This window comes from Myotis lucifugus, unplaced genomic scaffold (genome assembly GCF_000147115.1).
Source record: "Myotis lucifugus unplaced genomic scaffold, Myoluc2.0 scaffold_23, whole genome shotgun sequence".
In the NCBI taxonomy this organism is placed as follows: Eukaryota; Metazoa; Chordata; class Mammalia; order Chiroptera; family Vespertilionidae; genus Myotis; species Myotis lucifugus.
Window position 1 is genome coordinate 7,746,634 of NW_005871071.1, and position 19,163 is coordinate 7,765,796.

At 40.6% G+C, this 19,163-nt stretch overlaps 1 protein-coding gene across 1 annotated transcript in view; it reads left to right on the forward strand.

Annotated features, from left to right (window-relative positions):
- The window catches only part of FAM227B (family with sequence similarity 227 member B), a 204,156-nt gene that overhangs the window by 178,618 nt on the left and 6,375 nt on the right, over nucleotides 1–19,163 (forward strand). Inside the window, exon 15 of the mRNA XM_023751674.1 lies at nucleotides 17,374–17,451. Within this exon, the coding sequence (XP_023607442.1) occupies nucleotides 17,374–17,451 (78 nt within the window). The remainder of the gene's footprint in view (nucleotides 1–17,373; nucleotides 17,452–19,163) is intronic.

Genomic DNA, 19,163 nt, shown 5'->3' on the forward strand with positions numbered 1-19,163 from the left:
ACATTAGAGGCCCAGTGCACAAAATTTGAACACTCGGGCGGGGGTCTGTCCCTCAGCCCTGCCTGCGCCCTCTTGTAGTCCAGGAGCCCACGGGGGATGTCTGACTGACAGCTTGCTTCCTGTAGGGAGCAGGCCTGAGCCATCAGTTGGACATCCCTAGCACTGCTGCTGAGGCGGGAGAGGCTTCTGGCTGAGCACACTGATCACAGGGGCAGCTCCTGCATTGAGCATCTACCCCTGGTGGTCAGTGCATGTCATAGCAACTGTCGACCTGTTGACTGTCTGCCCCCTGGTGGTCAGTGCAGGTCATAGCGAGCAGTTGAGCAGCCTTAGCATATCATGAGCATACTAGAGGTCTGGTGCACAAAAAGTTGTGCACTTGGGGGGTCCCTCAGCCTGTTCTATACCCTCTTGCAGTCTGGGACCCCTCGGAGGATGTCCACCTGCTGGCTTAGGCCCGCTCCCTGGGGGATCGGGCCCAAGCTGGCAGTCAGACATCCCTCTGGCAGCCCGGGAGCCCTCGGGGAATGTCCACTTGCCAGCGGGGAGCAGGCCTAAGCTGTAGTCAGACATCCTTAGCGCTGCTGAGGAGGCAGGAGAGGCTCCCGCCTCCACCGCTGTGCTGGCAGCCATCAGCCTGGCTTGTGGCTGAGCAGAGCTCCCCCTTTGGGAGCACACTGACCACCAGGGGGCAGCTCCTGCATTGAGCGTCTGCCCCCTGGTGGTCAGTGTTTGTCATAGTGACCAGTCATTCCCAGTCATTCTGCTGTTAGGGTCAATTTGCATATTACCCTTTGATTATATAGGATAGAGGCCTGGTGCACGGGTGGGGACTGGCTGGTTTGCCCTGAAAGGTGTCCTGGATCAGGGTGGGAGTCCCGCTGGGGTGCCTGGCCAGCCTGGGTGAGGGGCTGAGGGCTGTTTTCAGGCTGTCCACACCCCCTTCAGGGTGTGGGTCCCCACTGGGGTGCCTGGCCAGCCTGGGTGAGGGGCTGATGGCTGTTTGCAGGCTGGCCACAGCCCATTCAGGGTGGGGGTCCTCAATGGGGTGCCTGGCCAGCCTGGGTGAGGGGCTGATGGCTGCTTGCAGGCTGGTCAAGCCCCCCAGTGGGGACCCTCACCTTATGGGGGTGTGGCCAGCCTGAGTGAGGGGCTGAGGACTGTTTTCAGGCTGGCACATCCCCCAGCGACCCAAGCTCCCAGCCTCTCCTTTTTTTCTTTTTCTTTTTTTTCAGCAGGTGTCTGGGATTTATTTATCTTCTATAATTGAAACTTTGTAGCCTTGATCGGAGCTAAGGGCCGGCCAGGGCAGGTGGGAAGCTTGGCTTCCTCCATTGCCGGGGGCAACCCAAGCCTCCTGTTCATTCCAGCTCCGTGGCTGCCGCCATTTTTTGTGATGGAGTGACGAAGTGATGGTTAATTTGCATATTACTCTTTTATTAGATAGCATAAGACCAAATTTCATCTTATTTCTCAAAAAAAATTGACATTATCTTTAAAAATTAAAAGAAAGAATACTCGAGGAAAGAGACAGATATTTGGCTCTGGCTGCTGTTGCTTAGTTGATTATCATCCCATGCACCAAAAGGTCACCATTTTGATTCCAGGTCAGGGCACATGCCCAGGTTGTAGGCTTGGTCCCCAGTAGGGGGTGTGCAAGAGGCAGCTGATAGATGCTTCTCTCCTGCACAGATGTTTCTCTCTCTCTCCCTTCCTCTCCTTCCTCTCTCTCCAAAATCAATTAAAAAACATTTACAAAAAAAGAAAAAAAAGAAATTTGACAGTCATTAGTACAAAGTCAATCTATAAAGTCATCATTATTAAAATTATGTTTTGAATAATATATTGAATAGTCACTGTGTACCAAGCACTCTTCTAAGTACTTTATACTTATTAACTCGTTCAATTCTCATTGAACTTCTGAGACAGATATTATCAGTATCTCTATTTTAGCACTCTGCTACTCCCTTGTTTACCCAGGGGTCCGTGTAGCTCCAGGCTCTTGAGGAGAATTGTAATCCTGGATTGGAGGAAGGGTAGTCAAGTCAGGGAAGTCAACAGAGGACAAAGAAGAGGGGCTGCCATGATAATGTCCCTCATCCTAGGGGAGAAATTGCTAATTGATATTTCTAGGGTGGTCCAGCATTAAATCACTTCAGCAGTTTTTCCTTCAGACATTTAAGATTGCATGACCATGCAATTCTATTTCAAAACTCTTTTATCTATTTAATACGAAACTATTATGATAGGTACACTTTATTAAACAAGCTCAAATACAGAACAATATATTTAGTCACTATGCAATTTTAAATTAGTCTTCTGGAACAGATACATTTAAAACTAAATGTAACATCATAGGTAATATTTATTTTGATTCAGAGTGATTTGCCAAACTCACAGGAGGGAGGATTGCTTATTGTCAGTGTTTTAGTATTCATATGTAAACCCTAGAGGACTGGGGATGTATGTGGAGAGAGGTAGGGAGGAAGTAAATGTAATTGTAAATTATAGGGGTGTTCATGATTCTGAGAGGATTTAAGGTACATTTATAAGAAAAATAAACTTCTGTACTAATTAGTGTACATTGAATCGTTATTAGTTGAAAATTTGAGTATTTTGTGAATAATTTTTAACTTGATCATTTAGTATTAGAGTTATGATTAAAAGGGTGGGAGAAACTTTGATTTCTAGGACTAAGAGAAGAATGTGTAGTGTGTCTTTAAACCATGCAGAATTTTGTACAAAATTTATTTGTAGCTCCTAATTTTCCCTTCTCACAATGTCTGTACTATATTTTTGTCAACCACCTCAAGTCCTTTATGTGTTGAGAGTAAACTAACAAATACTCAAAAGTCTAATAACTTTCTTACATGTAAAACATAATTATTTTTAAAGAAAGAAAACCCGAGAACAAACTGTTGGTGTAGTTTATGTGGGTCCTGTTAAAAATAAGAGTCTATAGGCAATATATGTATTTCTAACTTGAGTTTAGAATGTTCACATTCGGTTGCAGTTTAGAAAGAAATCCAAACTCAATGCAGTGTCATAATGACTGAATTGTATTGCTCTAAACACATGCTTCCACCATCAGACACACATACACAGACTCTTTAACATGTAAAAACTTTTTGGGGTGGATTATTAAACTCTACAATTGAAATTAATGTGGGATATATCAAAGTTGATCCCAGAAAAAAAAGCTACACAAAGAAATCATCTGTTGTGAATTATCTGTGATATAGAGGAAGCGAATCGTCAACAGTGAAAAGAAGGGAAGCAATCCTGAGACTCCCGAAAGGTCACCAGCTCTGTACAGCACGCGTCCCCACACAGCCAGAGTCCAGCGGGAAGCTCTTCAGAGCCATGTGCAACTTCTTTTCACTTCTATGTATAGAGCGATTTCTAAAGTCTTAGTCACATGTGCACTCAGACTTTTTCTCACTAATATGTGAATAATAGCTTGTGAAATGTTACTAAAGTTACTATCAATTGTATTTTTACTTCAAATCGGTAACATTTCAAGTTAATTAATATTTACTAAGGATCTGGTAATTATATTTTTTAAATAATAAGTTAGCTAAAAGACAAATGTTCAAAAAACTTCTAATCCAGAACCCTTCCATCTAGTTATTTTCCTAATAAAGATAACATATAATACTTTTCCTCTCAATGCTTCTAAAGTTCTCCGGGTGAAGGAATAGGAAAGCCTACACTGCTAGAACATTTGTTCCATTATTTATGAGGTTGTACCCCCAAAATATAGCCCTCACTTTCCTTCAGCTTCAAAAATAGGCATGTGATCACCACAATATTATCTGTTAATGAGACCTTTCAGATAATAGAAACCAGATGTTAGTTTCCTGGAATGGGAGGTCTTTTAAAAATACTTTCTGTTGAAAACACCCAGCCCTCAAAACCCTGTGGATTTTTAGGGCACAGACTCTCTTCACCGAAACATGATGGAGGGCTGATATTTCCTCCAGTTGTCTACAGAGAGGAAAAACAGGGACGTGGTAGACTCAGACTGTTAAGGCTGTGAAAAGGATGAGAATGAAAAGGGAGTTGAGGAAGTAGAGAGGAAACCTAAAACCCTTGGTTGCACTGAAGAGGCCTCTTCAACAGTATGTGGCGGGGGGGGGGCTACTCTAATTTGATCCTGTTCCCCATTTATATCAATCAGTCAATCAGCAGATGGGTTGGACTAAATAAATTTCAAGTCCCTTTGAATTCTGAGATTTATGATTCTGTTGGAGGAATTTGACTTTCCACACCATCAATGGATAAATTGGTAAATAGCTCGATTTTTCCCTGAAATGACAACATTCTCATTTTGTCAACGCTTCTGAGTTCTTATGAGGCTACACTAAGAAAAAGAATACATAGACACTATTTTTCCCATTTTTGGCTGTAAGCAATTCTAAAACACCACCAGAATAACCTGTTGATCAAATAAGCTAAGTTTAGTAGATTTATTGTAGTAAGAGAGAATAACAAACAGTTTTAGTAAGGTCTCAAAATGGATAAATTAAGTGATGATATTTATAGTTTTAGGGCCTGAATTAGATGATTTTGAGGCAGGCCACATAGGCAGAAATTGGTGGGATTGGGCAGAGTTTATTGATATTATTTTGAATTAGTAGGCCCAATGAAGCAAGGGTCTTGAAGTAAGCTTTGGTGAGCAAGTTATTTTAGTTTGTTCAAGCAAGTATCTTACGTTATTATTACTCATTCTCAACATTGCTACATATAGGGGAAAAGAGTATGCATGGTCCCAAAGTTTTTAATACAGGAACAGCAGTGACATCAGCATCATAGCTGAATAAGACATCCCTTGTTCATGCCCCCCTCTCAACAGCAACAATGTGGCATCCATCCATGGACAAAAGAATAGCAACCAATCCCAAAGACATAAAGATCTCAATTTATCTGCTAAAGAATTGAAAATAACTGTTTTCAGGAAACTCAATGGGCTACAAGAAAACACAATTTAATGAACTCAGGAAAACAATATGAACAAAATAAGTTTAACAAAAGAAATTTTAAAAAACAAACCCAACAGAATACTGGGGCTGAAAAACATAATGAATTTAATAAGAAATGTAATAGAGAGCATCAATATCAGAATGGATCAAGCAAAGAAAGAATCTGTGAGTTAGAAGGCAGAGGAATTTTACAATTATTCAGTAGAGAACACAACAAAAGAATGAAAAAGAGTGAATAAAGCTCACTTAATGTATTGGATACCATCAAAAGAAATAATCTAAAAATTATTGGAGTTCCAGAAGAAAAGAGGGGAAATGGAGCTTAATTAAAGAAATAAAGGCTGAGAACTTCTCAAATCTGGGGAGAGATTTGGATATCCAAATTCATGAAGCTCATGGGTCACCAAACAAACTCAAAGAGATCTTCTTCAAGACACATTATACTAAAACTGTCAAAAATCAAAAACAAATCTTAAAAGGATCGAGAAAAAGAAATCTGTAACTTACAAGAGAACTTCCATAAGGCAGTCAGCGGATTTCTTAGCAGAAGCCGTACTGACCTGGAGACCGTGGGATGATATATTCAAAGTACTGAAAAAAAGAAAATACCAACCAGGAACATTCTATCCAGCAAAATAATTCTTCAGAAATGAAATGATAAGGACTTTCCCAACAAACAAAAGCTGAGGTAATTCATCATCACTCGTCCTGCCTTAAAATAAATGCTAAAATGACTTCAAACTGAAATTAAAGAATACTAATTAGTGATAGGAAAATACTGGTTGTATATTGTATACTGTATTTTACTGGCATAAAAAAGTCTCATAGGCCAATGGAAAAGAATTGAGAACCCAGTAATAAACTCTCATATATATGGTCAGCTAATATTTGACAAGAGAGCCAAAAATACTCAGTGGGGAAAGAATAGTCTCTAGTAAATAGTGTTGGAAGAAGTGGATAATCACATGCAGAAGAATGAAATTGAACCTCTAGCTTATTCCACTCACAAAAATGAACTCAAAATGGATGAAAGACTTAAAACCTGAAACTGTAAACTCCTAGAAGAAAACATGGGGGAAAGCTCCTTGATGTTGGTCTTGATGACAGTTTTTTGGATATGACCCCAAAAGCACAAGTAACAAAAGCAAAAATTAGTAAGACTTCATCAAACGAAACAGCTTCTGCACAGCAAAGGAAACTATCAACAGAAGGAAAAGGCAATTAATGGAATGAGAGAAAATATTTGCAAATCATATCTGATAAGGGGTTGTAGAAAAACATAAAATGAACTCCTACAAATTAATAGCAAAGAAAAAGCTCTTCCTCAATCAATCTAATTAAAAATGGGTAGAGGACCCAAATAGACATTTCTCCAAAGAGAAATACAAATGGCCAAGAGACATATGAAAAAATTGCTCAGACACTAATCATCAGAGAAATTAAAACCATGAGATATCACCTCACACCTGTCAGAATGGCTATCATAAAACAACAAACAACAAGTGCTGGTTAGGATGTGGAGAAAGGGGAACGCTAGTTCACTGTTGGTGGGAATGCAGACTGGTGCAGCCACTATGGAAAACAGTATGGAGTTTCCTCAAGAAATTAAAAATGGAAGTTCCATTTGACCCATCAATCCCACTTCTGAAAATATAACCTAAAAACCCCAAAACACAAATTAGGAAGAATATATGCACCCCTATGTTCATAGAAGTGTTATTTACAATAGCTAAGATCTGGAAACAGCCCAAGTGCCCATCAGTATATAAAAAAAGGCTGTGGGACATTTACACAATAGAATACTATGCAGCTGTAAAAAGAAAAAAAAAGAGTGATCTCTTACCATTTGGAACAGCCTGGAGGGACCTGGAGACATTATGCTAAGTGAAATAAGCAATCTGAGAAAGATAAATATCATATGATCTCACTTATTTGTGGAATCTAATGAACAAAATTAATTGACCAACAAAATAAGATCAGAAGCAGGGAGGCATAGAACAGACTGACATACCTCAATGTGGGGATTGGGGGACAAGAAGAGATAAACCAAAGAACTTATATGCATTGCCCATGAACACAGGCAGTAATGTAGTGAAGACCTGAGTGTGGGGTTGAGGGCTGGGAGGAGGATGGAAAGGGGGAGAAATGGGAGATATCTGTAATACTATCAGCACTAATATATATTTTTAAATAAAAATAGAACTACCATATGACCCAGCAACTCACACATGGGTATATATCCAGAAGAAATGAGAACAGAATCTTGAAGAAATATCTGCACTCCTGTGTTTATTGAAGCCTTATTCACAATAGCCAAGAGAGGGAAACAGCCTAATTATTCTCAATGGATGAACAGATAAAGAAGATAGGTTTATATAGACAGTAGAATATTATTTAGCTTCAAGAAAGAAGGAAGTTTTATCACTTGTGACAACATGGATGGAACTTGAGGGCATTAACCTAAGTGAAATAAGAGAAAGACAAATCACTTACATGTGGAATCTAAAAAAGCTGAACTCATAGAAACAGAGAGTAGAATGGTGGTTGCCAGAGACTAGGCATAGGCGAAATGGTGAGATGTGGTGAAAGGGAACAAACTTCCAGTTATAAGATGAATATTTGGGGGGATCTAATGTACAGCATGGTAATTATGGTTAGCATACTGTATTATATACTTGGAAGTTGCCAAGAGAGAAAATCTTAAATGTTCTCACCATAAAAAAGAAATGGTAATTATGTGAGGTGATAGAGGTATTACTATGATAGTCATTTTACAATACATCAGTAGGTCAAATCAACACAGTTGTACACTTAAAGTTACACAATGTTATATGCCAATTATATTTCAGTAAAGCTGAAAGGAAAAGAACAAAAATGGACAGGAAAATATATTTAGTGTATGCTTTGAATGCCTAGGTTTGCTTCCAAAATAAAGGACTCATTTCTCAGCTACTGGGGCAATAATGCTGACAGCTCTCAGTTGCCAACACCTTAGAAGGATTGCCTCAGGTGATGATATTGGCCTCATTCGAGGTCACACTATGTGGCAGATTATATTTTTTAAAAATGGCCACAGCAACGTTATTCTTCTGGCAAGTTCTTGTTACAATGTGACTTCACAACATCTCCCAGTATGTGGAAGAAAAGACTTTTTAACATGACCTAGAAGCAGGAGTGGTTATGCACGGAATTAGACTAACAGTGATACCCAGTAGCCATTTTTGTGTTTAGAAGACATTTAAAACACAAAACCTTGTACAGTGAGAGGTTCTAAACAAATACACTGTGCCTATGTAATTCTTATTTCTCCACCCCATGACTTCAAATAAATACAAAGAAGTCTAACAACAACAAAAGAAGATCTACACAATGGACAGTTTCTAAGTAAGAGGCAGAGAGCCTGAAAACAATGCATTGACCATACAGAGACGCCCACCGCATATGGTTGGGCAGGTTTGCATTGCCTAATGTTGTCTTTATGAGAATTGTGCAGCATATAAATGCTTACCGGTGCGTGATGGCCTTGAACACATGCTTTTAAGGGGGAAAGTGATGCATGTGGGGAAACCTTTTTCATGCAGTGGATTAGGCTTGTCTATCAGCAATCTCTCCTTTGCACCTGTGCACTCCCATATAACTCTACCATTGGCCCTTGCCTGAGCTTTTCACTCCTGCTCCAATTCTCATTCTGGATCCTAAATGTGTTACCTTCTCTAATTATTATTGTCCAGATACATCAAATCTTGCTAAGTGTCTGATTCCGACCTATTACCTGAATATGCCTCCATTACCTGGTCCCAGACTCCAGACTGTTCCTGTGTCTCATTTAACAAACATTTACACACACACAAAAAAACCCAAAACACAACAATGTGCTGGGTAATATGATATGTGCTAAGGATATGACTATAATCCCCACCTTCATGTAACTTTTTGTCTATTGGACAATCTTGTCCACAAGCTTGTCAGCTCTACTTAAGATATAGCCTCTCTCTAACTTTCCTCCCAAGCGTCCTGTTCTTCCCCTCTCCTCAGGATCTTAAAGCTGCCGTTGATTGGCCTTTAAGGGAGATGACACCTGTAAAGGGCTAGGGAAACACACTTCCTGTTCCTGGAAATGGATGAAATCTAGTGAGAAATGGGTATAATTTTTTGCTTACTTTGGAAGCAATCAGAGCAACAGTTGAAACACAAATGAAATGCTTGCGGTACTGTGCACGGCTGTCTTGAACAGAAGCTTAGTCTGGGAGAAAATGCAAAGGGGATTACAGGTTGCTTTTCTCCATGGAGAAAAAGAATGCTTTTTTAAATATATTTTTATTGATTTCAGAGAAGAGAGAAGGAGAGTGACAGAAATATCAATGATGAGAGAGAATCATTGATTGGCTGCCTCCTGCACAGCCCCACACTGGGTATCAAGCCCCCAACTTGGGCATGTGCCCTGACTGGGAATCGAACTGTGACCTCCTGGTTCATAGGTTGACCTCCTGGTTCATAGGTTGACACTCAACCACTGAGCCAAGCCATTGGGCGAGAAAAAGGATGCTTTGCTACCATTCCATGTCATTACATTTGTCTACATAATTCGCTATCAAGACTTGGGGAAATCTCACCAGAAGACAAAGAGAGGAGGGAATAGAATTGGGGAAACTGGAGTCAAACAACCAACCAGAAGTATAGAACTGCACTGAAGTAAAAGGGGTGCCTGGTAATGTTAATCTTTTTTTTTTCGCTAAAAGTATTACAAAGGGTATTACATAAGTGTCCTTTTTTCCTCCCCGCCCTTGACAGGCCCCTGCCCTCCCTTACCCCCCAGTGTCTTATGTCCATTAGTTATGGTTATATGGATGCATACAAGTCCTTCGGTTGATCTCTTACTCCCCTCCCTCCTGTCCCCCAACCCTCCCTGGCCTTCCCACTGCAGTCCGTCAAACAGTTTGAGGCAGCTCTGCCACTGAATTTATTATTGTTCAAAAGTTTGTAATGGTCTTAATTATCCATGAAAGAGTGCGATCATGTGGTATTTTTCCTTCATTGACTGGCTTGTTTCACTTAGCATAATGCTCTCCAGTTCCATCCATGCTGTTGCAAATGGTAAGAGTTCCTTCTTTTTAACAGCGGCATAGTATTCCATCGTGTAGATGTACCACAGTTTTCTAATCATTAATCTTGATACCTATCAAGGGTTAGAAGGAGGGTCAGCTCACTGTGTCTTTGGCTCTCATGTACCAGGAAGTGCTGTAGGAAAGGAAAAGACATAGCTGCTCTGAGGTATTCCACTCTGAAGAAATTAAGAAAGAAGTTGCCCAAGTTTTAGGAATTATAAAAGGCAAAGGTACAAAAAGACCCCATCAAGGTCAAAAGATACACTATGAAGAAGGCAAGTCACAATGCCTGACCAGGATTCTAAGCATAAGCTGTTGTAAGGGATGGATCATTGGCTCTGACTGTGTAGTCTCAGCCTGGGGGAACTAGCCCATAAAAGGCAGTTCCCTTTTTCTCATTATTCTTCTACTCTGACAGCTTCTGACTAGATAGTTTAGAAAACCAAGATTTTGATCCATTTGATCAAATTTTACATGTACAAAATGGTAATATACACTATTTAGAGCAAATTTTAAAGAAATATAAATATGTACATATAGTTAGGTATTTACTATATTTTTTATCATTCAAAACTATACTATTCAATATGGTAGCCACTAACCATGTGTGCCTATTTAAATTTATATTTAAATTCATAAAATTAAGTAGGAGGAAAAATTCATTTCATGAGTTATACTAGTGATATTTCAAGGACTCACAAGCCACAATAACCTAATAACTCTCCTGCTGGGCTCCCAAAGATTCCTTAAAGAACCAGATTTTAAATTATTAAAAATATATTTGACTTATTTAATAGAGTACTTTATAAGCAGAGAAACATCATGGTCACATAATAGGATAAAGAGTACATGAAGTATTTAAATTTTGCTCTTAGAAGAGAAAGTGAGGTTTTGTTTTTATTTTTAGATGACTTTTAATTGAAGCTATTCTAAACTCTGTTGAGTAAGTTGCTAAGTTTCTTCCTTTCACAAGCTCTGCCAGTTAAGAGTAGGGACCAAGTTTTTTTAAAAAAAAGTGGTATGGGGGAGTGGGAGAATGAACATTTGTTTAAGAACTCGAGGAAAAGGGGCTTGTTTTACATGAGTAGCTATGTACATGTGGATCATACGCATTTGCAGCCACCTTGAGCCAGAGACAATTGCAAAATTGCTTGTAAGATCCAGCCCCTTTTTTCCTTACTGACTCGGTTTAAATTCTAGTTAGGGTTTTTTTTTTTCCTTTTCTTTCCTTTTCTTCTCTTTTCTTTTCTTTTAATACACAAGACACAAACCACAATTCAGTAAACTTGTTATTAAACGAACTAATGAAATAAATAGAAGACTTTAGTTGCCTTGAGTAATCAGCTTCCAGGGAGTGGGTTGTATCAATCCTTTAGCCACAATTTGGACTTTGATTATAACCATGTCTCAATGGAAAATAAGAGAGGAAGCAGGAAGGGTTTTCATCCTAGAGAGTTAGTAATAGTTTGGGGTTATTTTTTAAATTTGGTATAAATGTGGTAAAGCCCAATTTGTATCAAATAAGAGAGGAAAATTTCATTTTCAAGATCTTCAAATGTTGAAAAAAAAATGGGGATTCTTGCTATACCCATTATTGGTCGATTAAAAAAAATCAGTTGGAAAAGCCAGTGCTTTTGAAAGCTTAGAATTTAGGCCTAAAAAGAAATACCTTTTAAAAATATAAAAAGTGATTATAATTATTTTCACCCAACCAACGCTGTTACTCTGCACTCACCCCATAAAAATCTCTGCCGGCTCCTGACTCCGAGAGATTCTGTGAGGTGCTCCAGGATATCAGAGTGGAAATCCTATCCCAGCTTAGAGCTGAAATCCTACGTATTTAAGGAAACGCCAAATCGGCTCTTTTGAGTGGTTGCCTTACTTGTATTCTCAGTTTTGTTACTAATAATCCAACAGGGGGTCAAGAATTTCTGTCTGGAGAGGAGGGACTTATATATTCAATCCAGTTATAAGCAGGGAACTGGGAAACTTGTCTCAAACCTGAATTTGTGCAGCAAACCCCAAGTTTATGTGTTTATTTAGAATGGCTTTGTGGGGGAAGGAGGAGTTGAGGCTATTAATGAAGATGACTGAAGTCCCTCCAAGCAACCCTTGGAGCTGTGTGTGTGAAGGACATAAATTATAGAAATGTTGGGATCGCTATAACTCAACAATTTGTTTATCCAGCCTTAGCAGGAGTGAACTAAATTTCCTGTAACTAAGTGTCCCAGATAGCTAGTGCCGAGCATATGCAACACCAAAACGGTTTACGTTAACCATTTGAATCAAAAAATGTCCCTGAATATATATCATACTTCATTGACTTCTTAAACAATCTAACAATGATTTTTCTGATGATGACCAGGCTGCTCAAGATGAAATCTAAATCTAGGACTTGACTGCGTGGACCTGTCAATGAGAAGCTCGTGCAGGAGGCGAAGAGCCGGAAGCACCTCCTGAGGCCCTGCCGCCCAGCACTGGGGCAGGTGTGAGGGCACCACGCAATCCAGCAGCAAAGACAAGGAGCAGGGTCATGGGGACGGATCCCTGCACCAGGCGCCCGGGTAGCACCGAGTAGCACCCAATGTGAGACAGCCCTGCACTAAAGGAGAACAGATTGCTAGACTTTTAGAGTCTTTATTTCTATTTTTTTATGGTTCTTTTGTCTCCTGCTTCAAAAACTGCCTAATGTCTTCTCTCATTCCTACTAGCTCCTTAAAACCAAACACCATGTCTTACTCATCTTTGTGTCTCAACACCTAGTAAAAGTCCTGGCGAGTTTGTGGAATGCTTTTAGTGAAATCTGTGTTAACATTTCCAGTGGCCCTATTTCCTCAAGTTTCTAGACTATGCTAAAACTGCTGCCCATGCCGTGTAAAATGTGAAACTTACTAAAACAGTCACCCTATTTTACACACAATACAAGGCCATATACAGTAGAATCTCGGTGAGATTTCAATAGTGATTCTATCTCCCATAGAATAAGGCACATTTGCTTAGTTATCTTGTTGGGTTTTGTTTTTTTTTTAATTTTGGATGCATGGCTATGTTGTGGATGTTGGACACTCCTGCAAGTCTAACGTGAGCTGATATCGTTGTCATTCCCTAGCTATGAATAACTGGAAAGAAGCAAAGCGGAGGCGAAGAATAGACACATGCCCAGTAAAGTCTGGGTGGAATAGGGGAGGTACTTGCCCGTCAGTCACACTTGGAAACAGGTCATTGGCCAGAGTTCGCATGGCCACTGCAAATGTGGGAAGATTTGAGATAAATAAGCTCCTAAGCAAAGGAGTTTTCACTTTTGCCTCTTGGCTCTTGTTTGCTCCAGCTTGACTCCTGGCCCGCAGGACTCTCACGCTCCTGCTCAGAGGCACGTGCACCCCGTACAATGGACTAATGGACTGCAACTAGCCTGATACTGTACCGGTCCCAGCTCCTCCATGGAACGGAAACTCTGGACACTGTCTTTGCTTCTAGCTCTACTGAATCCCCAGCTGCACACCTTCAAGTACTGGGTTAAGGCAAATGGGACTTGGCAAACCCAGAAATGTAATTCCACGCAAATAAAGCTTTCTACTGATCCCATCCTCCATGGGGCCTCTGGAAATGCTTATTCCCACAGCACCTCAGCGCCCCACTCCCGCTAGCAATGGAGAAAGACCCACCATCCATTTCTCCAATAACAAAACTATCTGAAGAGTCAGTAAAGGTAAACATTAAGCAGAATATAACTTCTTTAAAATCAGTTTGGGCCACATGCTAGTAAGTTACTAGGATTAAGAATTAAATGAATTTTGGTGTTTAAAGAAGAAGATTCTGGCCACTGCTTGAAGCTTAGGCTCCTTTTACTTCATATACGATAGCATCATGTGTAGCCTCATTCTAGAACAATTCTTTTGGCAGACAGGAGCAAAATTCACACCGAGACATTCTTTTCTTGAGTCCCTCACACGCCCAAGCTCTCAAAGACAAGGTACTTCCCTCCAGAGCCTCAGTTTCTTCATCTATAATGTAGTCAAATGGGACCCCGTGATTTCTAAGGTTCCTTGTTTCTCTGTGATTCTAAACGGAGATCAAAGACCCCGGAGTCTGAATTGAGGCCACGAGGATGTCTCCAGGTCTTGGTTTGTCACATCCCAACCACAACTGTTGTGTACAAGACCATTTTATTTGTGCCCAAGTGGCCCCTTATCCATTTAGTGGCTTGCCATGTAAGCCCCATGTAACAGTGCCTGAGAAAATAAGTGTGAGGTCTATTCAAACGGTGGAATTGGAAAACATGTTGCCACAGTCATCCCCAAGGAACAGAATATACCCACCCATTCATCATAATTTATATGCTTTGAATACTCTATTTTTCTGCAGTTGGGAAACATTGATGGCCTTAAGTATCTGAGGGAATAAAAATTAGGATATTAACAAACATTCATTAACAGAAGTCTACTGAAAACCATCACCACGAAATAGTGCAAGAAAATGCTGGGATGTTAGTCAACACCAACATTATACAGCTCAGAGCCTCATTACACAACACAAATGTACAACTGTGGCCCAATTTTGGGGACAAGGAGAATGACTTTTTAAAGGATGTATACCCAGTTCATTTCAATAATGGCATATATTCAAAATTAATTTATAATAAAACACAGTTCTTTGTCTCAATACCAGTAGTAAGTATATTAATGAATGTGCAATGCAAAAAAAATCCGATCAGAGTGACAAACATATCAGCCTGCTCACAAATACTTAATGAAAACTATGGTCAAGAGCACAATATAACTTTGTAGAAGGATAAAGTCTTTGAAATTCTAACAGGCACTTGAGGGAGAAGTTAAATATTAGCGGGAAATAGCTGCACGCAAATTAAATCTCAGCAGCTCAAGACCATCAACACTTTAGGAAAAAAGTATATCATTAGTCCTGCTAGGCATTCAATAAGAAGAATGATATCCAGTTTTCTGTGATTTTTACTCAGAGAAGACCTTACTTAGACTTTCAGTCACGTGTGCAGCAGGCGGAGGAAGGCAGGCATTAAAGGTAGCTGAATGCTACAGGTATCACTTGTTAGAGGAAGATTGCTGAGCCTTCTTTTCTAATGTGGTTGGACTTTTTTTACAATCTGTGGCATCTAAGGGGAAACACTAAAGGTGGGTATCAGGCAAAACAAACTGCAGGCTTTGTGCTGATGTCATGAACGGAACCACTGCCTCCTTTCTGACCATGTGCATCACACCAGTCCCAAGCTAAGCAAGACCTGGGCTATCTTTGCCCAGAATTCAGAGGGAGCTGAGTGAGGGGAGAGACTGTTCTCCCTGGCTAGAATCTCGGGGTGCAGGGGGAGGAGTCATATTGGAACACACAATTGGAGAAGAGAGGAGAAGTTGGTAATTTCATGTAAGAAAACCCAGCAATATTTGCACCTTGGTAATGATAATTATGGCAATAGAGCCCATCTGGTATGTGCACCCAATGAAATCTTTTGCAAACATTAAAATTATTAGGACAAAACCTAGGTGCATGGGGAAATTGTGATACTATATTGGGTAAAAAAAGCAACCACACCATAACAATAAGGTAAAATATACATTTGCATATGACAAATAGAGATACATAGAAAATTGAAAATAGTTTCACTGTTTGAAAAGTGGGATTATGGGAGAATTGTTTTCTTTGGAGTAATGCAATCATAAATGCTGCTAATATATTCTTACAATAATATCCTTTGCCTTGCTGAAACGTGTCAAAATGAGTAGATTTTGTAAAGCTTAGTTTTTTTCTCTGCTTTAATTATTTAAAGTAAGGCTTCCACTACTTTCCTCTTAAATTTGAGGACTAATGTACGCTTAATCTTGTTATTCATTGAATAATCAAATACATTTCTTATGCAGAAAGACAGCTCAAAGCCCAAGTTTGAAAGTAATGTGGGTCCAGCCTTAGGAAGATTTATTTTGAAATTTTACCATTAGGACTTGATTCACATCGAGGAAAAAACTGTAGTTCATATAGGCACTTACTCTAGCAGTGTCATTTAGGACAGCCCTGACGACAAGGAGATGTGCACAGTGTGACCAGAACACATGGGGAAAGCCCACTGGCCTTTCTTATACCAGATAAATAAGATCAAAATGAGCATCTAGGATGGCCTTGAAATAGAGCATAAATGTTTTAAATGAGCAAATTGCATTCAGAGAAAAGTGGAGGTAATATTGCAGTGTGCCTAGGGTTGGAAACTGCAGAGGGTTAAGAACTCCTCATTATTGATGAGTCTAAGGTCATCACAAAGGTGAGGGCTGCCTCCTGGAGTCATTTTCCAATTGCTTCTTCAGAAGGGAAGTGTGCTAGACACAAACCTGGGCTCACAAGAGGTTAAGGGACCCAGACACAGACTGTACCAGAAACAGATGGGACAAGAGCCCCAGCCTCATGAACAGCACACTTCCACCGTCTGCTTACCATCTTTCTTTCTTTTTTAAATCCTCACCCAAGGACATGCTTAAGAGAGGCAGGGAGAGAGAGTGAGAAACATCAATCAGTTACCTTCTGTGCATGCCCCAACCAGGGATCAAACCCACAACTCAGTTATATGCGTTGACCAGGAATCTGGTGAATGGGACGATGCTCAACCAACTGAGCCAATCTGGCCGGGCTCTGCTTACCATCTTTCTCCGTGCAGTTAGCCAAGCTTAGGCTAAGGGAGGCAGCTGACATGCTGCCAGTCACCTCCAGAGCCTCTCAGAGGTCGAGAGACTTTGAGGTTCTCGGTATATATAGAAATGAAGAGATGTGACTGGGGGTAAACACACATGCAGTATATGGATGATGTATCATAGAATTGAATGCTTGAAACCCATCTAATCGTACTAACCAATGTCACCCCAATAAATGTAATTTTAAAAAGGAAATGAAGCAATGTCTAAACAAGGTTACAGAAATTTTGGTACATTTTTAATATTTACATTTAACAAATTGCTGCTTTTGAAGCACACCAAAAAAAAAAAAAACCTCACCATTTAAAAATGGTAATTACAGGATTTATGTGGCTGTTAAGCACTAGCACACTGTGGTTGGTGTGGTCCAGATAATGGGATACAAGTTTAAAGTGGTCAGTGGGTCTTGTCTTCTTTCAGTCCTCTCAGTATCACTCCGGACCCAGCATTCAGTTACACTTGAGACCCCTCATGCCAGAAGCCCAGGCCAGACCCCACCTTGTCCCCCCATCAAAGGTACTGTTTCTCTCTCCTGAATGTTCCCAATTAGAAATCTTTCCTTAACCATAATCCTATCACATCACCTGCTCCAACTTACCGTGATATTATAAAGGAGGCAAACAGACAATTTTCAAAGAACCAAAGGGACTTGAGGATGTAAGTTGCTGCCATACTACTGCTAAATATAAAACTGACTCTTTTAGAGCTGGAAGTGATCTTAGAAACCATGTCCACTAAGCTCCTTCTGAGCATCTTACAACTCGGAGATTCTTTCCAGGTAGGTGCTGAGGATGCACTTTGGGCCCGTGGAGCCATGGCAAGTATCAGGGACTGAGGAAGGAAGCGGGGCTGTGGTGTGATTGGGGGATGCACCCCGACGTGGAGAGGCCAGCAGAGAGCCCCAGCGACTAGGGATTGGATCCTTGTCCATTTACAAAGATGCCCTGGAAGCAGAGCGGAAAGGTTGTCTTCACTAGAAGGAGGTCCCTGGAGCTGGGTGGCAGCGGGGGTGGTATTGAGGAAAGCAAGGCAGGGAGGTCTTTTCTGAAATGTTTTATTTTAACCACTTAATTACAATGATTACTCATGGCCAGCCACGGTATTCTTATGTGCCAGGAAGCTAGAAATGGCTTAATGAGAGGATGTCCATCAATTTTTATAAGAACAAATTGGCAGGATCCAAAACTTCTGTGATGTCAAAGTCACTGCCTAGAGGTCTTACCGCCTTAAATGGGAGAAAGGACGGGTGCCTGGTGCTTTTCAGGAAACACATCAAAGAGAGGCCATTGGAGAGCAGCCAGCCAGGTCCTGTCCAGCAGCAGAACCAAAGCCTGAGCTTCTGCTCCCACGGTCCCATTCCCCTCCCACCCATATTCACAGAGAGGGAGCCCTTAGATTTCCTATGCTCAGTGGGAAGAGCAGGATGGACACTGTGGGAGGGCCTTATGGGAGCAGCAAAGCCAGCCCATACTCGGGTGTCGGGAGTGATGCCTTTGGCAGGTGTTTGTAAAAGAGGGTGCGCTGGGGACTCCTCACACAGAGTACTGCATTGGGAGGGGATACTGAAGAATTGGTTTGTAAAGGACTTTTACTGACATGTGAAAGTCCGCTAATTGTTGATTTACTCTTTCGCAATTAGAAATGTTTGCTTTAGCCCTAGCCGGTTTGGCTCAGTGGATAGAGCCTCAGCCTGCGGACTGAAGGGTTCTGGGTTCGATTCTTGTCAAGGGCACATGCCCAGGTTGCGGGCTCAATCCCCAGTGGGAGGCGTGCAGGAGGCAGCCAATCAAGATTCTCATCATTGATGTTTCTATCTCTCTCTCTCCCTCTCCCTTCCTCTCTGAAATCGATAAAAATATTTTTTTAAATAAATGTTTGCTTTTTTAGAAAACCTAACTCTGATATTTGATTTTATAGGGAAAAGCACAGACTTAATGAAGAAATAAGAATCATAAAAGAGCGGCAGGAAAGAATTAACAAAGAGCTTAAAAGGTTTGTTTCTTATTCAACGCTGTAGTGTTTAAACATTTTAATTGAACAAATGTGTTACATAAAACCACAATGATTTTATTACGTAAAAATACACCAACTCAAATATCTGCAAAGAGATTTTCTATTCAACAGTTCATCTGGAGTAACATTTTAACTTCCTTTATCCACATAATTACCTACTCTGCTAAGTTAATTACTTGCTAACATTATCATCTTCTCCTTTTACTCCACCAGATATAGAACTTAGGCTCAGGTTTTTAAAAAGCAAGCCCATGAGCATGCCGTGCCCTAAGGGAAGATGTAAACTCCAGACCCACCTGTTTAACTGGTCTGCCCCGGGCTAGTCCTTTGTCCCCCTTCTGTCCCTGCTGTTTCCC